The sequence below is a fragment of the Helicoverpa zea genome, chromosome 3, assembly GCF_022581195.2.
Source record: "Helicoverpa zea isolate HzStark_Cry1AcR chromosome 3, ilHelZeax1.1, whole genome shotgun sequence".
Taxonomy (NCBI): domain Eukaryota; kingdom Metazoa; phylum Arthropoda; class Insecta; order Lepidoptera; family Noctuidae; genus Helicoverpa; species Helicoverpa zea.
In genome coordinates, this window is record NC_061454.1 from 13,680,002 (window position 1) to 13,697,336 (window position 17,335).

At 40.2% G+C, this 17,335-nt stretch overlaps 1 protein-coding gene across 1 annotated transcript in view; it reads left to right on the top strand.

Annotated features, from left to right (window-relative positions):
• The window catches only part of LOC124646333 (transmembrane protein KIAA1109), a 46,983-nt gene that overhangs the window by 25,177 nt on the left and 4,471 nt on the right, over positions 1-17,335 (top strand). The window contains exons 31-53 of the mRNA XM_047186457.1: positions 579-864; positions 1,102-1,218; positions 1,326-1,405; positions 1,789-2,012; positions 2,286-2,420; positions 2,750-2,889; positions 3,286-3,448; positions 3,846-4,010; positions 4,394-4,550; positions 5,098-5,335; positions 5,565-5,772; positions 6,136-6,395; positions 6,618-6,765; positions 6,843-6,922; positions 9,185-9,302; positions 9,832-9,989; positions 10,415-10,610; positions 11,072-11,268; positions 11,682-11,822; positions 12,215-12,373; positions 12,910-13,092; positions 13,416-13,607; positions 16,334-16,464. Of these exons, the coding sequence (XP_047042413.1) occupies positions 579-864; positions 1,102-1,218; positions 1,326-1,405; positions 1,789-2,012; positions 2,286-2,420; positions 2,750-2,889; positions 3,286-3,448; positions 3,846-4,010; positions 4,394-4,550; positions 5,098-5,335; positions 5,565-5,772; positions 6,136-6,395; positions 6,618-6,765; positions 6,843-6,922; positions 9,185-9,302; positions 9,832-9,989; positions 10,415-10,610; positions 11,072-11,268; positions 11,682-11,822; positions 12,215-12,373; positions 12,910-13,092; positions 13,416-13,607; positions 16,334-16,464 (3,876 nt within the window). The remainder of the gene's footprint in view (positions 1-578; positions 865-1,101; positions 1,219-1,325; positions 1,406-1,788; positions 2,013-2,285; positions 2,421-2,749; positions 2,890-3,285; positions 3,449-3,845; positions 4,011-4,393; positions 4,551-5,097; positions 5,336-5,564; positions 5,773-6,135; positions 6,396-6,617; positions 6,766-6,842; positions 6,923-9,184; positions 9,303-9,831; positions 9,990-10,414; positions 10,611-11,071; positions 11,269-11,681; positions 11,823-12,214; positions 12,374-12,909; positions 13,093-13,415; positions 13,608-16,333; positions 16,465-17,335) is intronic.

The following is a 17,335-nucleotide window of genomic DNA, read 5'->3' on the forward strand; positions in this document are numbered from 1 at the left end:
CTTGAATCACAGTTCGAAGAACTCCATAACCGCCTTGATGTTACCCGTGACTGCTGTTGAGGTGGCTTCATTGCTGTTCAGGGATCCTAATAAGGATTAGCGACCAGATTGTCAGAAACCGCTTGCGTGGGAACCGTCGTTCCTGAAGACCGCTGCGGGTACCACTTATAGCAATGCACAATCGTAGGGGTCGATTGCAACTGGTTCGTGAACACAGATAGTGGGCAGAAGAACGATAGCGTATTGTGTGCTTTTCTAATGAGTTTCGTTTTAATATGAGATTGGCTTGGAAGTTCATCTTTATAGTGGTGGAAGCCAATCTTAAGAGATAATCTCAACGTACAAAATACCGAGACGATTTTATCAGTCGTCATCGTTCCTTTTTACCCGCAAATCGGTGCCTCATTGCAGTTAATGCATGATAATGCAGTAAAAAAAATTATTACAAAAATATTTATATACAGATTTGTAAACAGTTGTAATGTAATAATAATAATATAATGATATTTTTATGTAAATTTCGAAAGGATAAATTACATAGAGTGTTAAATGTAAGGTTAAATCCGTTGTCCCCACAGGCGCGCTGGGGGCTGGGGCGCGGCGCGTGGGGCGCGTGGTGCGGCGAGGGCGAGGCGCGCGGCGCGGTGGTGGTGACGCTGGACGCCACCAACATCGGCGCCTGCTCCTCCGGGGCGCTGGTCTCCAAGGGCCGCTTCGTGGGGCTGTGCCTGCGCTTCGCCGACGACTTCGAGGCCTCGCTCGACGACTGGAAGCCGAGGCCTGATGAGCCCAGCCTCAATGTCTGCTGTGTGTCCGAGGGGACCTATGAGGTCTGCAGTCGGACTACCGCCGCTAAGCATAATGGTAAGTATTTTGTAACCATTTCAATGGGAAATAATTAGTAACAAATATACGCAAGTATACGTATATAAATGTGACAAAATTCATCCAAGACTCTACACGAGCGAATAAGAAATTTCTTTTTTGAAACATATAGAACTATATGAGATAAAGTTGAGTGTCATTAAAGTAAAAAATATATATATTTTAAAGCTATACAATTTAATACAAATGTTAGTAAAGCATTGCATTACATTTCAGAAAACGCTAAATGGTTCCTAAACGTATCATGGCAAATGGAGGGCGTTGACATACACTTGGACGTAAACGTGGGGAAACAACTGTCCGCACTCGGACACACGCTCACCATGTTAACAGGTAAATAAGATATATTCTAACGTAGAAACACGATGATAAACTAATGTGTATAATACATATATGCATAATAACCTATGTTGCTATAATTACTCTTATTTTGATCCCAGGATATGAGGAAGAAGATCCACTGAAAATGGACTACGAAAGTGACTTAGATGATGAGGCTGACAACAGCAAAGACTCACAGGTACGAATCTTCAACAAGCTATAAAGGAAAAAATGCTCTCTCTGCTCTCTAGATTTGTCACCTTACCTACATCTTTTATAATAGGTTTTCCAGTGGTTTCCCTCATTTCCTGAGGGAACTGCTTCTACACCCATATACAAAAGTTTAATGTAGATCTGGTATATGAGCTGCATACTGCCAAGTTTCATCAAAATCCGTTCAGCCGTTTTTGCGTGCCGAAGTAACAAATATACACACACAATCTCACAATTTTCAAAATTCTTGGTGCGATATACGTATGGTTCAAAAACTAACATTTTCAGTAACATCAACCTTATTTATACCCATTAACATAAAGTCAATTTTCCTATTAACTTCAATAATTATTTTTTATTGACTACCAGGAGAGCATAATCCTCCGTCGCAAGTACACGGACCACCTGCCCGCCTTCGTGTTCGACACCAGCATCGACGCCAAGAAGCGCTCCAAGCTCATCGAGAAGGAGATGAACGAGCAGGCCAAGATCATCAACGACCTCCGCACTCTGGGAGCCAGTCATACTACCATAGAGTACGAGATGAAGAGGCTGCATGATTTAGAGGCTCTGGTCTTTAAGGATTTTAGGAGGTAAGGAAATTGAAATATTAGTATGCAGACTGTGTAATTAAAAAAAAAACCTAGACTTTGTTGTGGCGATATGAATTGAAGTTAACTGTCATGTTTTTTCCCCAAATTACAGACGTCAAGCCACTATGATTTGTCAAATGTGTGTAATAGATTTTCAACTTTATCTCTTAAGTATAAGGTTCAATGTTGATTGGGATAATTTTGCAGAGGTTAATTTGATCTTCATATGTATAAAATGTATAGCAATTAAAACATGTTTGTGTTTGTTCCCAGGGATATGATTCAGAAGTTGCGTCGTCAAAGTGTACGAGCCAGCTCTATCACGAAGGGCAAGTTAGGACTGGGATCTAACAGAAGCAAATCATTCGTAGTGCCTTCACCACCGCAAGAGAGGAAAGACTTTGAAGGGTAAATATAATCGTTGACAAGCATTATGTAGTCTAACGTCCAAATACTGAAATGCTAAACATCAATAATCATTATATCTTTGTCACACTTGCGTGCCTGTCTAAATGTCTGCAACACTAACACTTTTAAGTAGAACTTGAAGTTATGCTGCATTAACATAAGACGGTCCAGTAATTTAGCACTATTATGGCACAAACTTATTTGAGTCAAAAATAATATATTTTAAAAACATATTATTTCTTAAATAAACCCCAACCCAAGATACAAACACACCTTATAATTATATGTACTTGTCTTTACAATTTTAATGACATTATCTATTATTCCAGTGCCGGGGAGCCGAACCTGGCCATGTCTCCAGGTGTAGGCGACTCCGGCGAGACGCTACTGCTGGGCGACGAGGACAACCGCCTCGCCGACATCATCGAGGGCGGCAGCTGGAGCTCCATGGAGAGTGAACCGCTTACTGGTATGATTTGATATTGAATAGATTCATAAAGTGAAGTAAGATAGGTGAAATTCTAGATTTTTAAACGCGTATGAGAGTTTATTCTGCATGTTGTCAAAGAAATAAACGAGTTTTTTTGAGTTTGTTATATGAATTAAAGGTGTGATCGTGTAATGATGATGTAATGATCGTTTAGTGGATTGTCTCTCTGAAATTTTGTGAAATCAATTTCTTAAAATCTGTCATTGTTGTCAAAGTTTCATTGCAAACTTTTGAACAACCTCAAGTTTATAATATAACATTATGTGTAGAGTGGTTGCCTAGCCTTATATAGCTTTTTTATTTGCTCAGTATTTTATATGTCAAAGCTGCTTATAATAAAGTTATAACATTAGTAAGGATTGTACCTTCTCCCAGGACCATCCCGCTCGGCGTCTCTCCGCGGCCCCCGCCCCGGTACAGGCGGGTCCCGGCCGCTGGCCACCCCCAGCGTGCAGCGCCAGAGCTCGCTGCCCGCGCACCCCGACCACTGGCCCGATGAACTCGAGGGGGTCGAGCTCAGGAGGAAACATGAACACAGGTGAGAGGATCGGTGGAGCAAGACATCACGCCATTGGGACGGGGCAAAAAACTAGAAATAAAATATTTATTATGTTTACTTTGCCATTACAGATATAACTTAACCTAATTCGACATAATAACTTGCCAAACCTTTAATATGATAATTTACTGAGTGCAACCTGTTTGTATTGCTTGAAACTTTTAATACAGAATATATATAAATCGACATTAATGTTAACAAAATATACATTGTCGACTCTCTTGCCCAAATTGTTAGAAATGTTTCCATCGATAGATTTGCCTTTTTCTACTATAAATATTTTAGAAACACAACTAATTCCGTAAAATTGAAACCACTACTTTTATATCACAAGTGCGCCGTTGACTGATCATTTATTGCTTTCTTTGTTTAACAGCAGCGTACCACAATCGGAAGGCCCAAGCTCCGAGAACAAGACAAGTAAAGCTAAGACAGCGGAACCGAACATCGACTTCGAGCTGGACGTCAAAGTGTACATCAACAGTGGCAAGTGTGTGCTGCACACTAAGGAGCCTAGCAAGGAGGATGATAGCATTAAGATGTGAGTTATTTGTCTATATATTAATATTATAAAAAGGTATAAAATTTTTAAGTTTGTATGTAGGGGGTAATCTTTGGAACCGCTTGTCGGATTTTCAAAATTCTTTCACTGATAAGTAGCTATAGTTCCGATGGCTCCGATTGGCTGAAAGAGAATGTTTGTAATCGGAGCTAAACGTCTGCAAGACCGAGAAAAAGTACGCGATCGGAGCCGGTCAGCTCTTCTTATTATTTCATACCAAGCGTCTTCGAGCATTGATAATGACAAAAGCAGTGCACATGTAAAAATAAACCTTACTACAAATACTAAGTTCTTAAGAATTTGCTCTCGTCCCCGAGCCGGTCTGTCTGAACGGAGCCTATAACATGTTTTCGTGTGTGCAGTGGGCGCATGCGCGTGGGCCGGTCGGCGTCGGGCGGGCTGGCGGAGGGCTCGGGCGCGGGCGGCTCGCCCACCGCGGCCCGCCGCAAGCAGCCGCATCCCCGCCACCAGCCCACGCTGGACCTTACTGTGTTCCGCGTGCCCGGGTTGGATCTTAAGGTACGTAGATTGTAGTGCTAGAATTATACGAACATTCCGTCCGTTAAAGTTAAAGCTTCTTTAAATTTATTGCGGGCTCTTTCTTTGTCAACAAGATAAAAGGTGTCAGCAATAGATTTAATGAAGCTTTATCTTTAATGGAGCCTTATGTAACTGACGGATTGAGCCCTTATTATGTTCTTTCATTATTTGGGCATGTTGCTGGGAAGTTTGTAACGCAACTTCTTCTTTCCAACAAAAATACATAGGAAGTAATGCAAGGTGGGACGTTTTGGGAGCTGTCTTATGTTTTTGAGTTCAGATATAATCATTTATTTATTGGTACTCCAACTGCATTACAAAATAATACCAAAACCTAAAATATATTTATAATTAAAACTGGTGAAATATTAAAGTGAAAAACATTTAAGCTTATGAACAAAATATTTGAAAATTAACTATCAGTTTAAAATAAATGATACATAAGAAATTTAAAGCTTGATCAAGTTTATGTTATTTACAAAATCCTATTTCTATAGACACTTGAACGTTACTTCATTTTAAACAGGTGCATTACGAATCAAAAACACTACCCGAAGAGGCAACTTCCCCACAAACGGTCCCCCCACTTCCCTCCCTCAACGTGGGGGCACGTAAAGTGGGGGTGAAAAAAGCCGCACTCTTCGCCTGGATCACGCTGCAGAGCATTCCTGAGGAGACTATCATCAGCCCGCATATACTGGAGTTCTTAGAGCAGACGTTGGAACCTATTCCGACTAAGGCTTCTTTCTCAACACCTACGCCTGGTAAGTTTGTGTTTAACTCGCTTTTCTCCATGATCAGAATTAATTTTACCATATCCAGATTATTTCTAACTTTATGAGGACTAGAACATATTGTTCGTCATTTGTTTTTGTGCTTTTGAAATTCTTGCGTTCTTGAGATCGGCTTTGCAAATAAAAGACAGTCTATCCTGCAATTTGAATGTTTGAGGGAGACGTAACTGGTTTTAACTGGTTCGATATTGTGGTACAGAGGCGGAGAGCGGTTCCCGTTCCCGCTCGGTGGAGGGGGCGTCGTACGGGCAGTACGTGTACGCGTCGTTCCCCGTGGACGTCATCGTGCACTTCCACATGCAGCCCAGCACCTTCCGCTTCAGCTGCCTGCCCGCCTCGCGCGTCGAGTGCCTGCTGCAGCTGCCCAGCCTGCAGATCGTCTTCAGCTCCAAGCGGGCCAGTGACGAGTGAGTATAGCCAGCACCTTCCGCTTCAGCTGCCTGCCCGCCTCGCGCGTCGAGTGCCTGCTGCAGCTGCCCAGCCTGCAGATCGTCTTCAGCTCCAAGCGGGCCAGTGACGAGTGAGTATAGACCTTCTTAGGTCACCTGCGACTGCGAGGTCCTGCGAGGTCGATAAACTAGGAGTTATCAGTTACTACGGTAACTTACTTGCTAAAAGACAAATAGACGATCACACTATCCAAACTGTGATATTAAATTACATCTTGTTATACTGGAGGTTGACCCCAATATATTTGGAAATATTCTGTACAAATCCAGTGCTCCCTCTAAACCTTCTTACCCTCTTTAACATTTGAAACAACTTCACAGGGAAATGGCAGAACCAGCAGTAGCCATGGGCGGGTTAAGCGTCACCGGCTGTCTGGCCGACTTCTCAGTGAACATGTTCCATCCATACGGCGGCAAGAAGTCAAGCCTCAAGGAAGCGCAGTGGTCACCCCTCTCCGACACCGAGAGGAAAGACTCCTTGAGCATTAACGTCGAGTTCGTCAAGTTCCACCTGTCTAGGTCCAGGAAGTTGGACTTTCAGACCGACCAGGACCAGTCGAAGGCTACTGTCAGGTTTTCGAGTGAGTTTTCAATATTTTGTTCACACTTGATTCATAGAGAAACTAATCTATCTTAATTAGAAACGTTTTTAAGCGATGACACAGTTAATGATACAAAAAAAATGCCATAACTTAACAGTCATTTCTGCACTTCTTTTAAAACAAATGAAAAAAAGTTGTAGAATAAACTTCATACCAACACATATTTGTTTTATCAAACGGTTTACGTTTATCTTTCAACAGCAATCGTGGACGTAGGCTCAGCGTGGTTCAAATATGACATGCGCCGATTGGGCGAGATCCTAGCCTTCCCTAAGGCATGGTACAGAAGAACTATTGTAAGACGCATGTTCCTCGGAGACCTTAGTCTGCACGACACCCGCGATCATGGGTAAGTACAAATGTTAAAGATTAGAATAATTATGTGGTTTGGTGATATTCTTTCTTATATAGATAATTTCTGTTCAGAACATCAAGCAACGCTCCAGTGTCACCCGTATTGCCTCAGAGAGAGAAAACTAAGACTGTTGATCATCAAAAACCTAAAGGTACAGTACTTCAATATTAACTTACACAAACGACTGCGCCAAATGCAGCAAATGAAAAATGCATTAACTAATACGAACGATTGCGGTAAATGCAATATTAACTAATACAAATGATTGCGCAAAAATTTGCTGAAACTATAATCTTTTGCTCATAATTTGCGCAAAATACTTTTTTGCGCATAAGTGCGCTAAGTTTGCGCAAATTTTGTTAATGCTCATTTTTAGAATTTATATTATAAAATAAAATAATATTTTTTAAAGGGTGCTAATTAAACAGGCTTCTTTTTAATATCATTATTCGCCCCCAAAAATGTAAGTTGCCTTCTAAATTACTAAGTCAGCCACAATTAATAAAGCGTCGAGCATCTAAATAATACTATCTTAGTCACGAGTTATCTTCCACTCTAAATACAACTCAGCATGATGGTTATTTTTTTGCATCTAAATTTGTAGCATGCATTTTAAGAGTAAACTTCTTAAATACTATTAAATGACATCATAAAATTTTTTTTTTACCTTCTAATTTTTTAACTCGTACCTACTGAGTTTTTTGTTTAAAATATAACATATCCCATATAATTGACCCAGCAAGGAAGTAAGCATGCAACATGCAGCAAGCATGGCTTCTATCACGGCTCCGGCGCTGCGGGGCTCCGGCGGTCCCATGCGAGCTTATCTTCGCAGATGGTTTCTGCGAAGATAAGCTCGCATGGGACCGCCGGCCTCGCCCCTCCGCGCCTACGCGGTTTTGAATTGCACTCTAGGGGTAGGGCAGACAAGACTACGTGGAGTCGGTTTTGCAGCGATTCGTTTTCGTCACTATACTTCGGCCGTTCAGAGAATGCGTTCCTGACACCTATCAGTTAGTCACGACTAGTGATGGGCACAACATAACACTGAGTTCGTTACCGTTCCTTCAAAATGAACCGCCGCATTATTTTAAGATTATTTTCGTTTTAAATTGGCGGAATCATTTGTTTTATATTTTAGTTATTTAAGTGGAAACCAAAAAAAGGTAATATTCATATAATAAAATTGTTTTATTTATTCTTTGTTACAAGTACATTGAATTGAATGTGCGAACAGAATATTAATCAGACTCCGATTTGCTTGAGGAGGTGGTGTCTTCATCATCATCTTCGCCTACATGTATAATTATATTATTATCAATAACAGAATCAATCCTGATATCTCGGTCTAACAAAAGCCGGGTAATCAAATAAAAAAAGATCGAAAACACTTGAAAAACGTGGTCTATGCGCACGAAACGACAACGGACGACTGTTTTAGCGTCACAAAATGGCGGCCCATAACGCCATTTGGGGTTACCATTTTTAATCTAAGTATAAAAATGCGGTTTGGTCATAGTTTTATTTTTATATTTCATAAACGTTATAATTAAGTCTTATAGTCCATTATTTTCCAATTCTTAAAAAGAAAATCAAAACGTATTATTTTATATTATAACTGTATAAGAACAGATTACGATACTTGCCTGTTATTTTTAGCACAGCACTACAAAATATAAACCGCTGACATAACCTTGTAATAGCGCAGTATAGATTTAGAAAAATATTGTTTACCAAGTTATTTGACACTCAGTTTGGCACAAAATTATAACATTCATTGATTATTGATATAATAATGTTGTTTTAATGCTCCTCAATTGTTAAAACGGTAAACAACCAGCAAAAATATTTTTATCGTAACTGCAACGCCATTGCAAAGTTACGTCGTCAGTTCAATCGCGACGTGTCAGGAACGCATTCTCTGAATGGCCGAACTATAACTTAAATTTTTAATACAATGTTTTTTAATTGAAGGTTATAAATGGCGATATGCTAAATAAAATGAATCCAAATTAAATTCTACCATCAAAAAAAAAACGAGCCAAGAAAAACGTTGATCTCGTTTTTCTTGGCTCGTTTTTGGAAAAATGAGGCCGAGTTAGTAAATTAGATGACAATGTATAAATAAGAAGGACAAGTTACAATAATTGATGATCTTTTATTGAAGCTCTCTTGTAGTTGGCGTTGTAAAAAAGACGAATTAGTTTATTAGAGGCTATGTCATTTCCCCGTTGCTTGGTTATAAAATTAGAAGTTTAATCATGTGTCCAATAAATAATTTTGTGGCTAGACTTATAATTTCCCATTTTTAAATATAAATATAAAAACCATTTATATTCACATAATGCGCATGATTAATATTTGTCTTTATCATTACATAAATAATGATTATTATCTAATTTCGTTTACATAGAGAGTAAAGCAGCTGCGCCGGCGATGGGTGCTGCATGGGAGACGCTAGTGCTGTTCGCCGTCAACTTCACCAAGCTCAACGTGCACATGAACATGGGCAACGTTATGGGCAATGTCAGGTAATTAGTTTGTGTAATGTAAATTATGTATAATTTAACTACTCGAAATAATTACATACAGGGTTAACTTCGATATTTTTCTTTGAATGTAGAGTACACTTACGGCAGAGATGTCTATAGTAGCTCAGCGGCGGAAATCTGATAACGAAAACCAGCCTTTTGAAAACAGAAAACTGGTAAATAGGCGTCTCTGAAAAAAAAAAAACATATCGAAATAAATAATATATGACAAAAAAAAACATTCGTGGGGACACCCGCGTGAACCATGGTAGTGACCTTAATGAGCTTGCTAGGCCATGGCTGTAGCCGCACTTCAGGCTCTAGACGTACATATAAAAAAAAAATACCTAGATCTAAAATATAGGTGGCCTATATGAGGCGTGACGCAAAATCTAACCCTCTAAAATTCCGTACAGACTAAAGGTTTGACGAGAATCGTCACAGAAATTAGGGAATCGTAGCAACAGTATCAACTACTACGCGCTACGGCGTAGCACGCGTAGCTTCATCAATCATTGGTTTGTCACAGTTGGCAGAGCCGCGACTTCAACTGCTCGGGGCGGCTGTCGATCGGCAGCACGGGGCACCGCAACATGCTGCTGGGCGTGGCGCTGGCGGGCTCGGAGCTGGACGCGCGCGGCGGCATCGTCGGCGGCGCCATCGCGCTCTCCTCCATCGACACTTACGGTACGTAGTGTTGAATCAGGTCTATCCATGGAGAACAAAATGACTAGCGGAGGTGCCATAACGGAAGATCACCTAAGAATACTTTCTTATCATATGCTCGCCAAAATGCGGGTGTGCGGGGTACGAAGAATGTCACTGTTATGACTCTTATACCTACACCATTTTGGACCCGACCATTTTTTGTAATACCAAAAATCGTTGACAGATGTCTCATAGAACCCAAACGCCACTTTAGTTTACTAGTAACTGGTCGTTTTGGTCATGCCCACCGTACGTATTTGACCTAGAAGAAGGCGCCTGACCTACCTGTATTATGGCATCTCCGCACATCTTACCTCTTGGGCCGCGTACCTCTTGGGTTCGTTGCGCGATAGGTTCTTGTCTCTCACGCTCCTTTAATGCGGATATGTACCTTCGTAATACAGTGCACATCGAAGAAGAAGCAGGCTGCAACCCCGGGCACGTGTGCGGCGTCCGACTAGCTGCACTGGAGCTAAGACTAGAGTACATGGGTACTCCAGTCCTGATGGCGCGAGTGTCCCGCCTACAGGCTGCTCTGCGCGACGAGTGGCTGGCCCGGTGTCGCCAGCCGCCGCATCACCCGCATCGACCCACCTCACGGTATGTGATAGTACCCCACCCACAGAGCCTGCACTACACGTAAACGCCTGGTACACAGAAACCCCTGTAATCATGGCCCCAGTCCTAGGTAAGCATGCTTGAAGATATGAGAAAATAAACATGCAGCGAGCAGTTGAAAAGGACGCGGAGTGGTGGCGCCGGTTGGTATCTGAAAGTTGTGATAACAAAACTATTTACTTTTGTATATTCTATAAGCACTCTACAAAAATTGGCTACGCAGTACTGACGAAAAAATTCAAAATCTTGCTCCCAAACTGCTATGACAAACGCGATGCGCAACTATGCGCATCGTGCGCTTACTTACTAATCACTGCGTAACTAATATGCACGATCTCTCACTAGCTGTCAAGAAGAGGAGGACGGGTAAGATCAGATACACTGATTGCGCAAAAACTGCGCTAAACACACCCACATTTGTTAACCTTGTATTCCCTTACCAGGCCCGCGATAATCCTGACGCATGGGACACTAAGCTGGCATCAGCTCCAGATCCTGATGTCCAGGAGTACGACTCCAGACCTGCTGAAGATGCAGTTGAAGCTCGAAGAGTTCTTCACGCAGCAGTTCAAGTCTAGCAAGCGAGTGTTCAGCTCGCTGCATCCCAATTATACCAATTCGAGACGTGATCGACGGGAACGTAAGTATTAGAAATATAGTGCACAATTTATGTAATTTCCAATAATGAATGACTGTATAGGTTCCAACGCCAAAAACAAAATTATACAAAATGACATTGTTAAAAGTCCTGTAGAAATCGCTTTCCACCCGAGTCTTACAAGGTCTACGTGTAACTTTGTTTCACATTCATACCAAAACTATTCTCTAGAAATTGTCTGATTAAATGTGCAGCATCCAAAATTGCCAGTATTTTATAGCGAAAAGATTGATTCCAATAAAAAATATTTTATTACCTATTTTTGAACACCTAGGTTGATTGATATTAATTTCTAAATAGCATGCCGACTGGCGAAATGTTTGCAGTAAATAACTTTGACTTTTATGTCACTTGTGCCGAATTCACCTCTCTATGTTATGCTGTATCCTCATCAGCGCCACCAGCAGCAGCGGCGGCAGGTGAAGCTGGCTCAGCACCGGCTCCGGAGCTGCGCCACCACCGGCACTGGCAGGAGGTGCTGTACCTCGTGTCCGGCATGCAGCTGTCCACGCTGCCCACGCCGCTGCCAGCTAATGGTATACTTCTCGATAAAATTAATGACGACTCTATAAGTAATTTCGGAGCAAAGGAATAATGGTAAAATTCTGTCACATCACATCAGCAACACTATCGCATGATGCTTTTCGAGTAACACAGAAGCGACGGCAACATTACATCAAGCTGAAAATATTTTGACACGCTAGCAATATTTTGTAAAAATTTTAACATTTAAAAAATTACCATCACCATGCAGGCGACATGTAACTTTCCGGTAAGATATGTTTTTCTGAATTGATAAAAATTGCAAAGATCTGAAGTGACATCACTCATCGTTCAGTGACAGTGAGTCATGCAAAATAGTCCTACTATTCGTTACAAAATACAATGCATACTTTGTCAAGCTACAACCACCCTTATTTCTATACAGGTACAGTTCTCGGCGGTACAATGGAGCTACATGGCAGTAACATCTCGCTGGCGTGTTTCCATGGCAACAGCTTCAAGTCCAAGTCTTGGGCACTGTTCAGTCTGAAGGACCCTTGTATTAGCTTCGCGACTGAAGCTCAACAGGTCGCTAGTGAAGAGGGTATGTTGTATTATATTTTTGTAAGAGGACATATAAAAATTACAAGAATATTACATAAGTAATAAAAATCGGGACGATACTCAAGTTAGGTTACCGAATTCGATATATCGATACGAATTTAATGTGCTAATCTTTATTATCAAGAACAACAATTATTATTATTAAGTCGGGACGAACATAATGTCGTATTAGTAATTTATTATTCTATTATATTACGTCGTATAGTTACGTCAGTAAATATCTTTGTATATGCTTATTGATGTTAGTGTGTCACTGTACGAGATGGACAAGAAAGCGTACATTTGCGTGAGAATATGATTGCATTATATTGACCATAAGACCTCGCGTTGTTTCGATGTTATTTTTTCGTTGTCGGACAACCTTAACCTCTAGAACATTGACACTAAGGACGTTTTCTTGGAGAAGCTTATGGTGCTGTCCCCATTACATAGACACCAAGGCCTTTAGTTCCTGGCTTGGTTTATGGTTTTGCCTTCATATTATTGGCTCTAAGCCCCTCGTTTTCGATCCTGCAGGCAGCATGGAGGTGCACGTGGTGCAGAGCCTGACGGCGAGCCTGGGCTCGACGGGCAGCGGCGCCCGCGCGCACGTGTCGCAGGCGACGGTCTGCCGCATGACGCGGGCGCTGCTCTTCCCGCCGCAGTTCAAGACGTTGAGGGAGTGGTTCCAATACGCCTTCGCTAATAGCGAGATTGATGGTATGCAGTTTGTTGTAAAAATATTTTGTATTACAACATCAAAAATATTTTTGAATATTATTAGTGTTTGATCTTTCCATTACAACTTATTTACATAACATATTTATCAATTAAATAATGACACAATATATACCTGACCAACACGCATGCCTAGCGTAGAATGGGCACATCGCACAGCCGGGAGAAAATCCAGCTGTAAACATTATAAAGCTGTAACGACGACGACGATACATCATACACTATAACTGTACCGTTATTATGTAACTGTTCACCTATATACAATACAATGACATCACCGTCAATGACCCTATTCTCTCCCACAGCAATCGAACTGTTCCCATCCCTGGAGCGCGAGACAAACACCAACAGCTCAGGAGCGGGCAGTACGAACAGCACGGAGCGCAAGGCCGGTGCGGCAGACAAGCACGTGCGCGAGGTGATCTTCGCGCTGCCCTCGCTGCAGCTGCATCTGCGCACGCATCACCTGCAAGCACATGCGCCACCCACTGATACTGGTCTGTGCTAGACAAAAGCTACAATTAAATATTCTAATATAATAAGATAGATAGATAGATAGATAGATATACTTTATTAGGTACACCAATTTTAAATTTTTGATCTTAATCTAGTTAAGGTAGGTGACATAATGGGCGGTCTTATCGCTAAGAGCGATCTCTTCCAGACAACCTTAGGATGGATTGAGACGAGAAGGAAAAGATTAAGCTTAATTGCCATCGGATCGAAAAATAAAGAATGCTGAATTCGGCAAAGTTAACAAAAAAACTTAAAAGAGTTTGAAAGGCGTCTGTCTATCTCGACCATCTAAGACGTCCACTGCTGAACATAGGCCTCCCCCTTAGATCTCCCCAGGTTAGAAGCGTTGGAAGCGACCTGCATCCTTCATAAGGTTGTCTGTCCACCGTGTTGGTGGACGTCGACGACTATAAGCTAGCCATTAAAGGACATTGTTCCGGCTCCATACATGTTCTGCCTAAGAACCGTTCGAATGGAAAGTGACTTCTATAAACTCTTAAAATTATATGGAATCCTATGAAATAAGTTTTCACGAACGGACACTTCAGGAAACTAAAATAATTACGAAAAAAGTTAATATTTTGAGGTTATAAATAAAAAATAACCAAGCTTGCGTGAAATATCAGAGTAGTATTATCAAACTACACTATACAAAAAATCAACAATACTATGTACAGCTCTATATGTTCTCTTCTAGATCTAGGAAAAGACTACTCTACTAGATACTAGGAAAAGAGATAGTAAATAGTCAAGTTTAAGATAATTCTTTGACAATGATCATTTTATAAAGTTGCATTTTCTGTCTGTCCCTTTGAATGCTTTAGATCTTTAAAACTACGCAATGGATTTGGGTGCGATTTTTTTTAATAGATAGAGTAGGTCAAGAGGAAGGTTTACACCAAGGTTTTACATTGCCACCGTGCGAAGACGGGGCGTGTGACTAGTTTTCATAAATGCTTAGAATTTTTATGAAAAACAACTACCTAAACGCTTTTGCTTTCAACGTTACGTTTCTTAATATATAGTGAATCCACTTTGGATTTGTGATAAAACGCATAAGTTTCCAAAATGGAAGAGTTCCATTCACCACAATTCATAAAATATCGATATTATTACGATGGAGAATTATTTATTTAAATGATTGTTACTACTTTTATATTAGACAGTTACCTAGCTATCTACATGCCATAAGGCGGGAATCGAACCCGCGGTCTATTACCAAGAAGGCACAGACCATACTAAAAATGTCATTACCACACAAAATAATTTAACAGTTAAAGTAAGGTTTACCAATAACAATGAAAGAGGTTTTCGAGGATGTGCAATAAAAACAATATTTATATTCAATTAAAGGTTTTTAATCATCAATATTTCTCAATAATATATCTAAGAACTGAGCTTTGGTATCTCGCCCAGCTTAAATACCAGATAATAGTCATTATGTGGGCACAACAGCCCACTGTTCTACGCCCAACGATACAATTGCAACAGTATGCCTGATGGTAGGAGCTTCTTACAAAGTACACAATTGCGTCCAACAGTGCATTGCATCTTATTATGCTCGACTGCTTCAGACCAACACGTCGTACATATAAGGTCATGAGCTTCAACCTGTAATAATAAATACAAAAAATCATTAGTAAATATCAAGTAACTTGCAATTGTGGCAATTGATTTGAAAACCGAGAAATCGTGTGCTTATGAAAACATAAGTAGGTAGTAACAGTCTTATCAAAATTAGAAAAACACTTTCGTAGACCACTTACCATACGGGGAACAGTCCATTGTTGTATGCAACGAAGTATATCTTCGTTTTCTAATACCAAAGAACCTCCAGCAGATCCACAATTTATACAATATACTATATTCTGCATCCATTGTTGTAATTATAATATAACTAAATTCGATCACAGACAGAGCAATATCCGAAAATGCTAGTAAAATCCAGTTCTTTACACAAAGCCGAGTCTACCAAGTACGCAATCTAATCGGAGTCCGTAATCAAGCCAAAGTTGTTAGAATAAAACCATGAAACGCATAGAAAATCACAAAAGAAACGATAGTCGCAAAGCAATCAAACCAATCAAACTGACTTCTAGCAAACTGACTGAAGTACACCAGTGTTGCCAATTACGAAAACTATAATCCTACTCGAATGCCAAGCTAGAAATTCGCGATTCGCTCAAAACCATCTTAAAACATTATACAGAATACTAGCTTTTTTCTAGCTAGTCAGTTTAGGTATTTAAATGAATAAAGTGTTACCAACTAATTTTAATAACCGACTTCGGAAAGTAGGTTCTCAATTCGATCCGTATTTACCGAAATCCCGAAAACTTCCGAAACTGGTAGCACTGGCTGACGGAAACATTTTATAAGGCATCAATAATTGTGACCCTACTTTTTATTTGGAATTTATTTATTTGAAGTGTCCGTGGAATACTAAAATATGTTTCAAACAATATAAAAATAAATAAAAATTATAGTATAATTTATATTCACATCGGTTCTTAGGCCAAAATTGAACAATGTCCTTTGATCTAATGGCTTTTGTAAATCTAGGAGCATTTTCATGCATTACTAAACTAACATTCCGGTGAATGTTGGTGCCGAAATTAATTTTGCGCAAATAATCAAGCGCAATTTTGCGCAAACTTTGAGTGATTATATTATATATTTAGTATATATTAATAAAATTGTTACACAGATGAAAAGCCGGTGGTTGAATGCAGTTTCATAACGGAGTTTGAAGATCATATATTCGTCTCAGTGGACGCTGAAGCCTTCTTGTTCCTACATGATCTTATTTCTTCGTATATCAAGGAGAAGGATAGAGTGGTAAGTTCCTTTTCACTTCAGCATTTTTTTTGGCATGTATTTAACGCGGCGACTAAGTAAAACGAATATAGGTTTAAAAAAATAATAGAGTGTGTACCGTTTATAATGGGTTGGCAGCTAATAAGGAGTATCATAATAAGTCAAAGGTTATTAATATATCAGTTATGAGGTCCGTTTTAATTTAAACTAGCATCAAGTTTTTCTTTTGGTAACTGAATTAATATCTAAGCGAAAACTTAATGATGACAATAAAATAGAAAATGGGCATTCATAAATAATACAAATCAGGTTCTATTTAAAATTGTTTGGATGAAGAATAAATATAAACTAGTTCATATTATAAATATATTGTGCGACTTTTTAATAGCTTTAAATAAAGTCTAAAATGGCATGAAGAAAAAATATTTTGCGGCTGTGATTTTCAAAATTATAGGTGAATAGCATGGAAGTAAGCAAGCAACATGCAGCAAGCATGACTTCTGTCACGGCTCCGGCGCTGCGTGGCTCCGGCGGTCCCATGCGAGCTTATCGTCGCAGATGGTTTTCACGCTCACCACCGCAGCTTCGGCCTCAGCCGCGGCGGCGAGCGTTAAAACTACCTGCGCCTCAGCTCGCAGGCCGCCTCGCTCCTCCGCGCCTACGCGGTTTTGAATTGCACTCTAGGTACCCTTAGGCACCGTACCTACCGGGCTCTAGGGCAGACAAGACCTATGTGGAGTCGGTTTTGCAGCGATTCGTTTTCGTCACTAACTTCAATTTTTAATACAATGTTTTTTTAATTGAAGGTTATAAATGGCAATATGCTAAATAAAATGAATCCAAATTAAATTCTAAATAATACAATAATCACATCTTCATAGTGCGCCAAGTG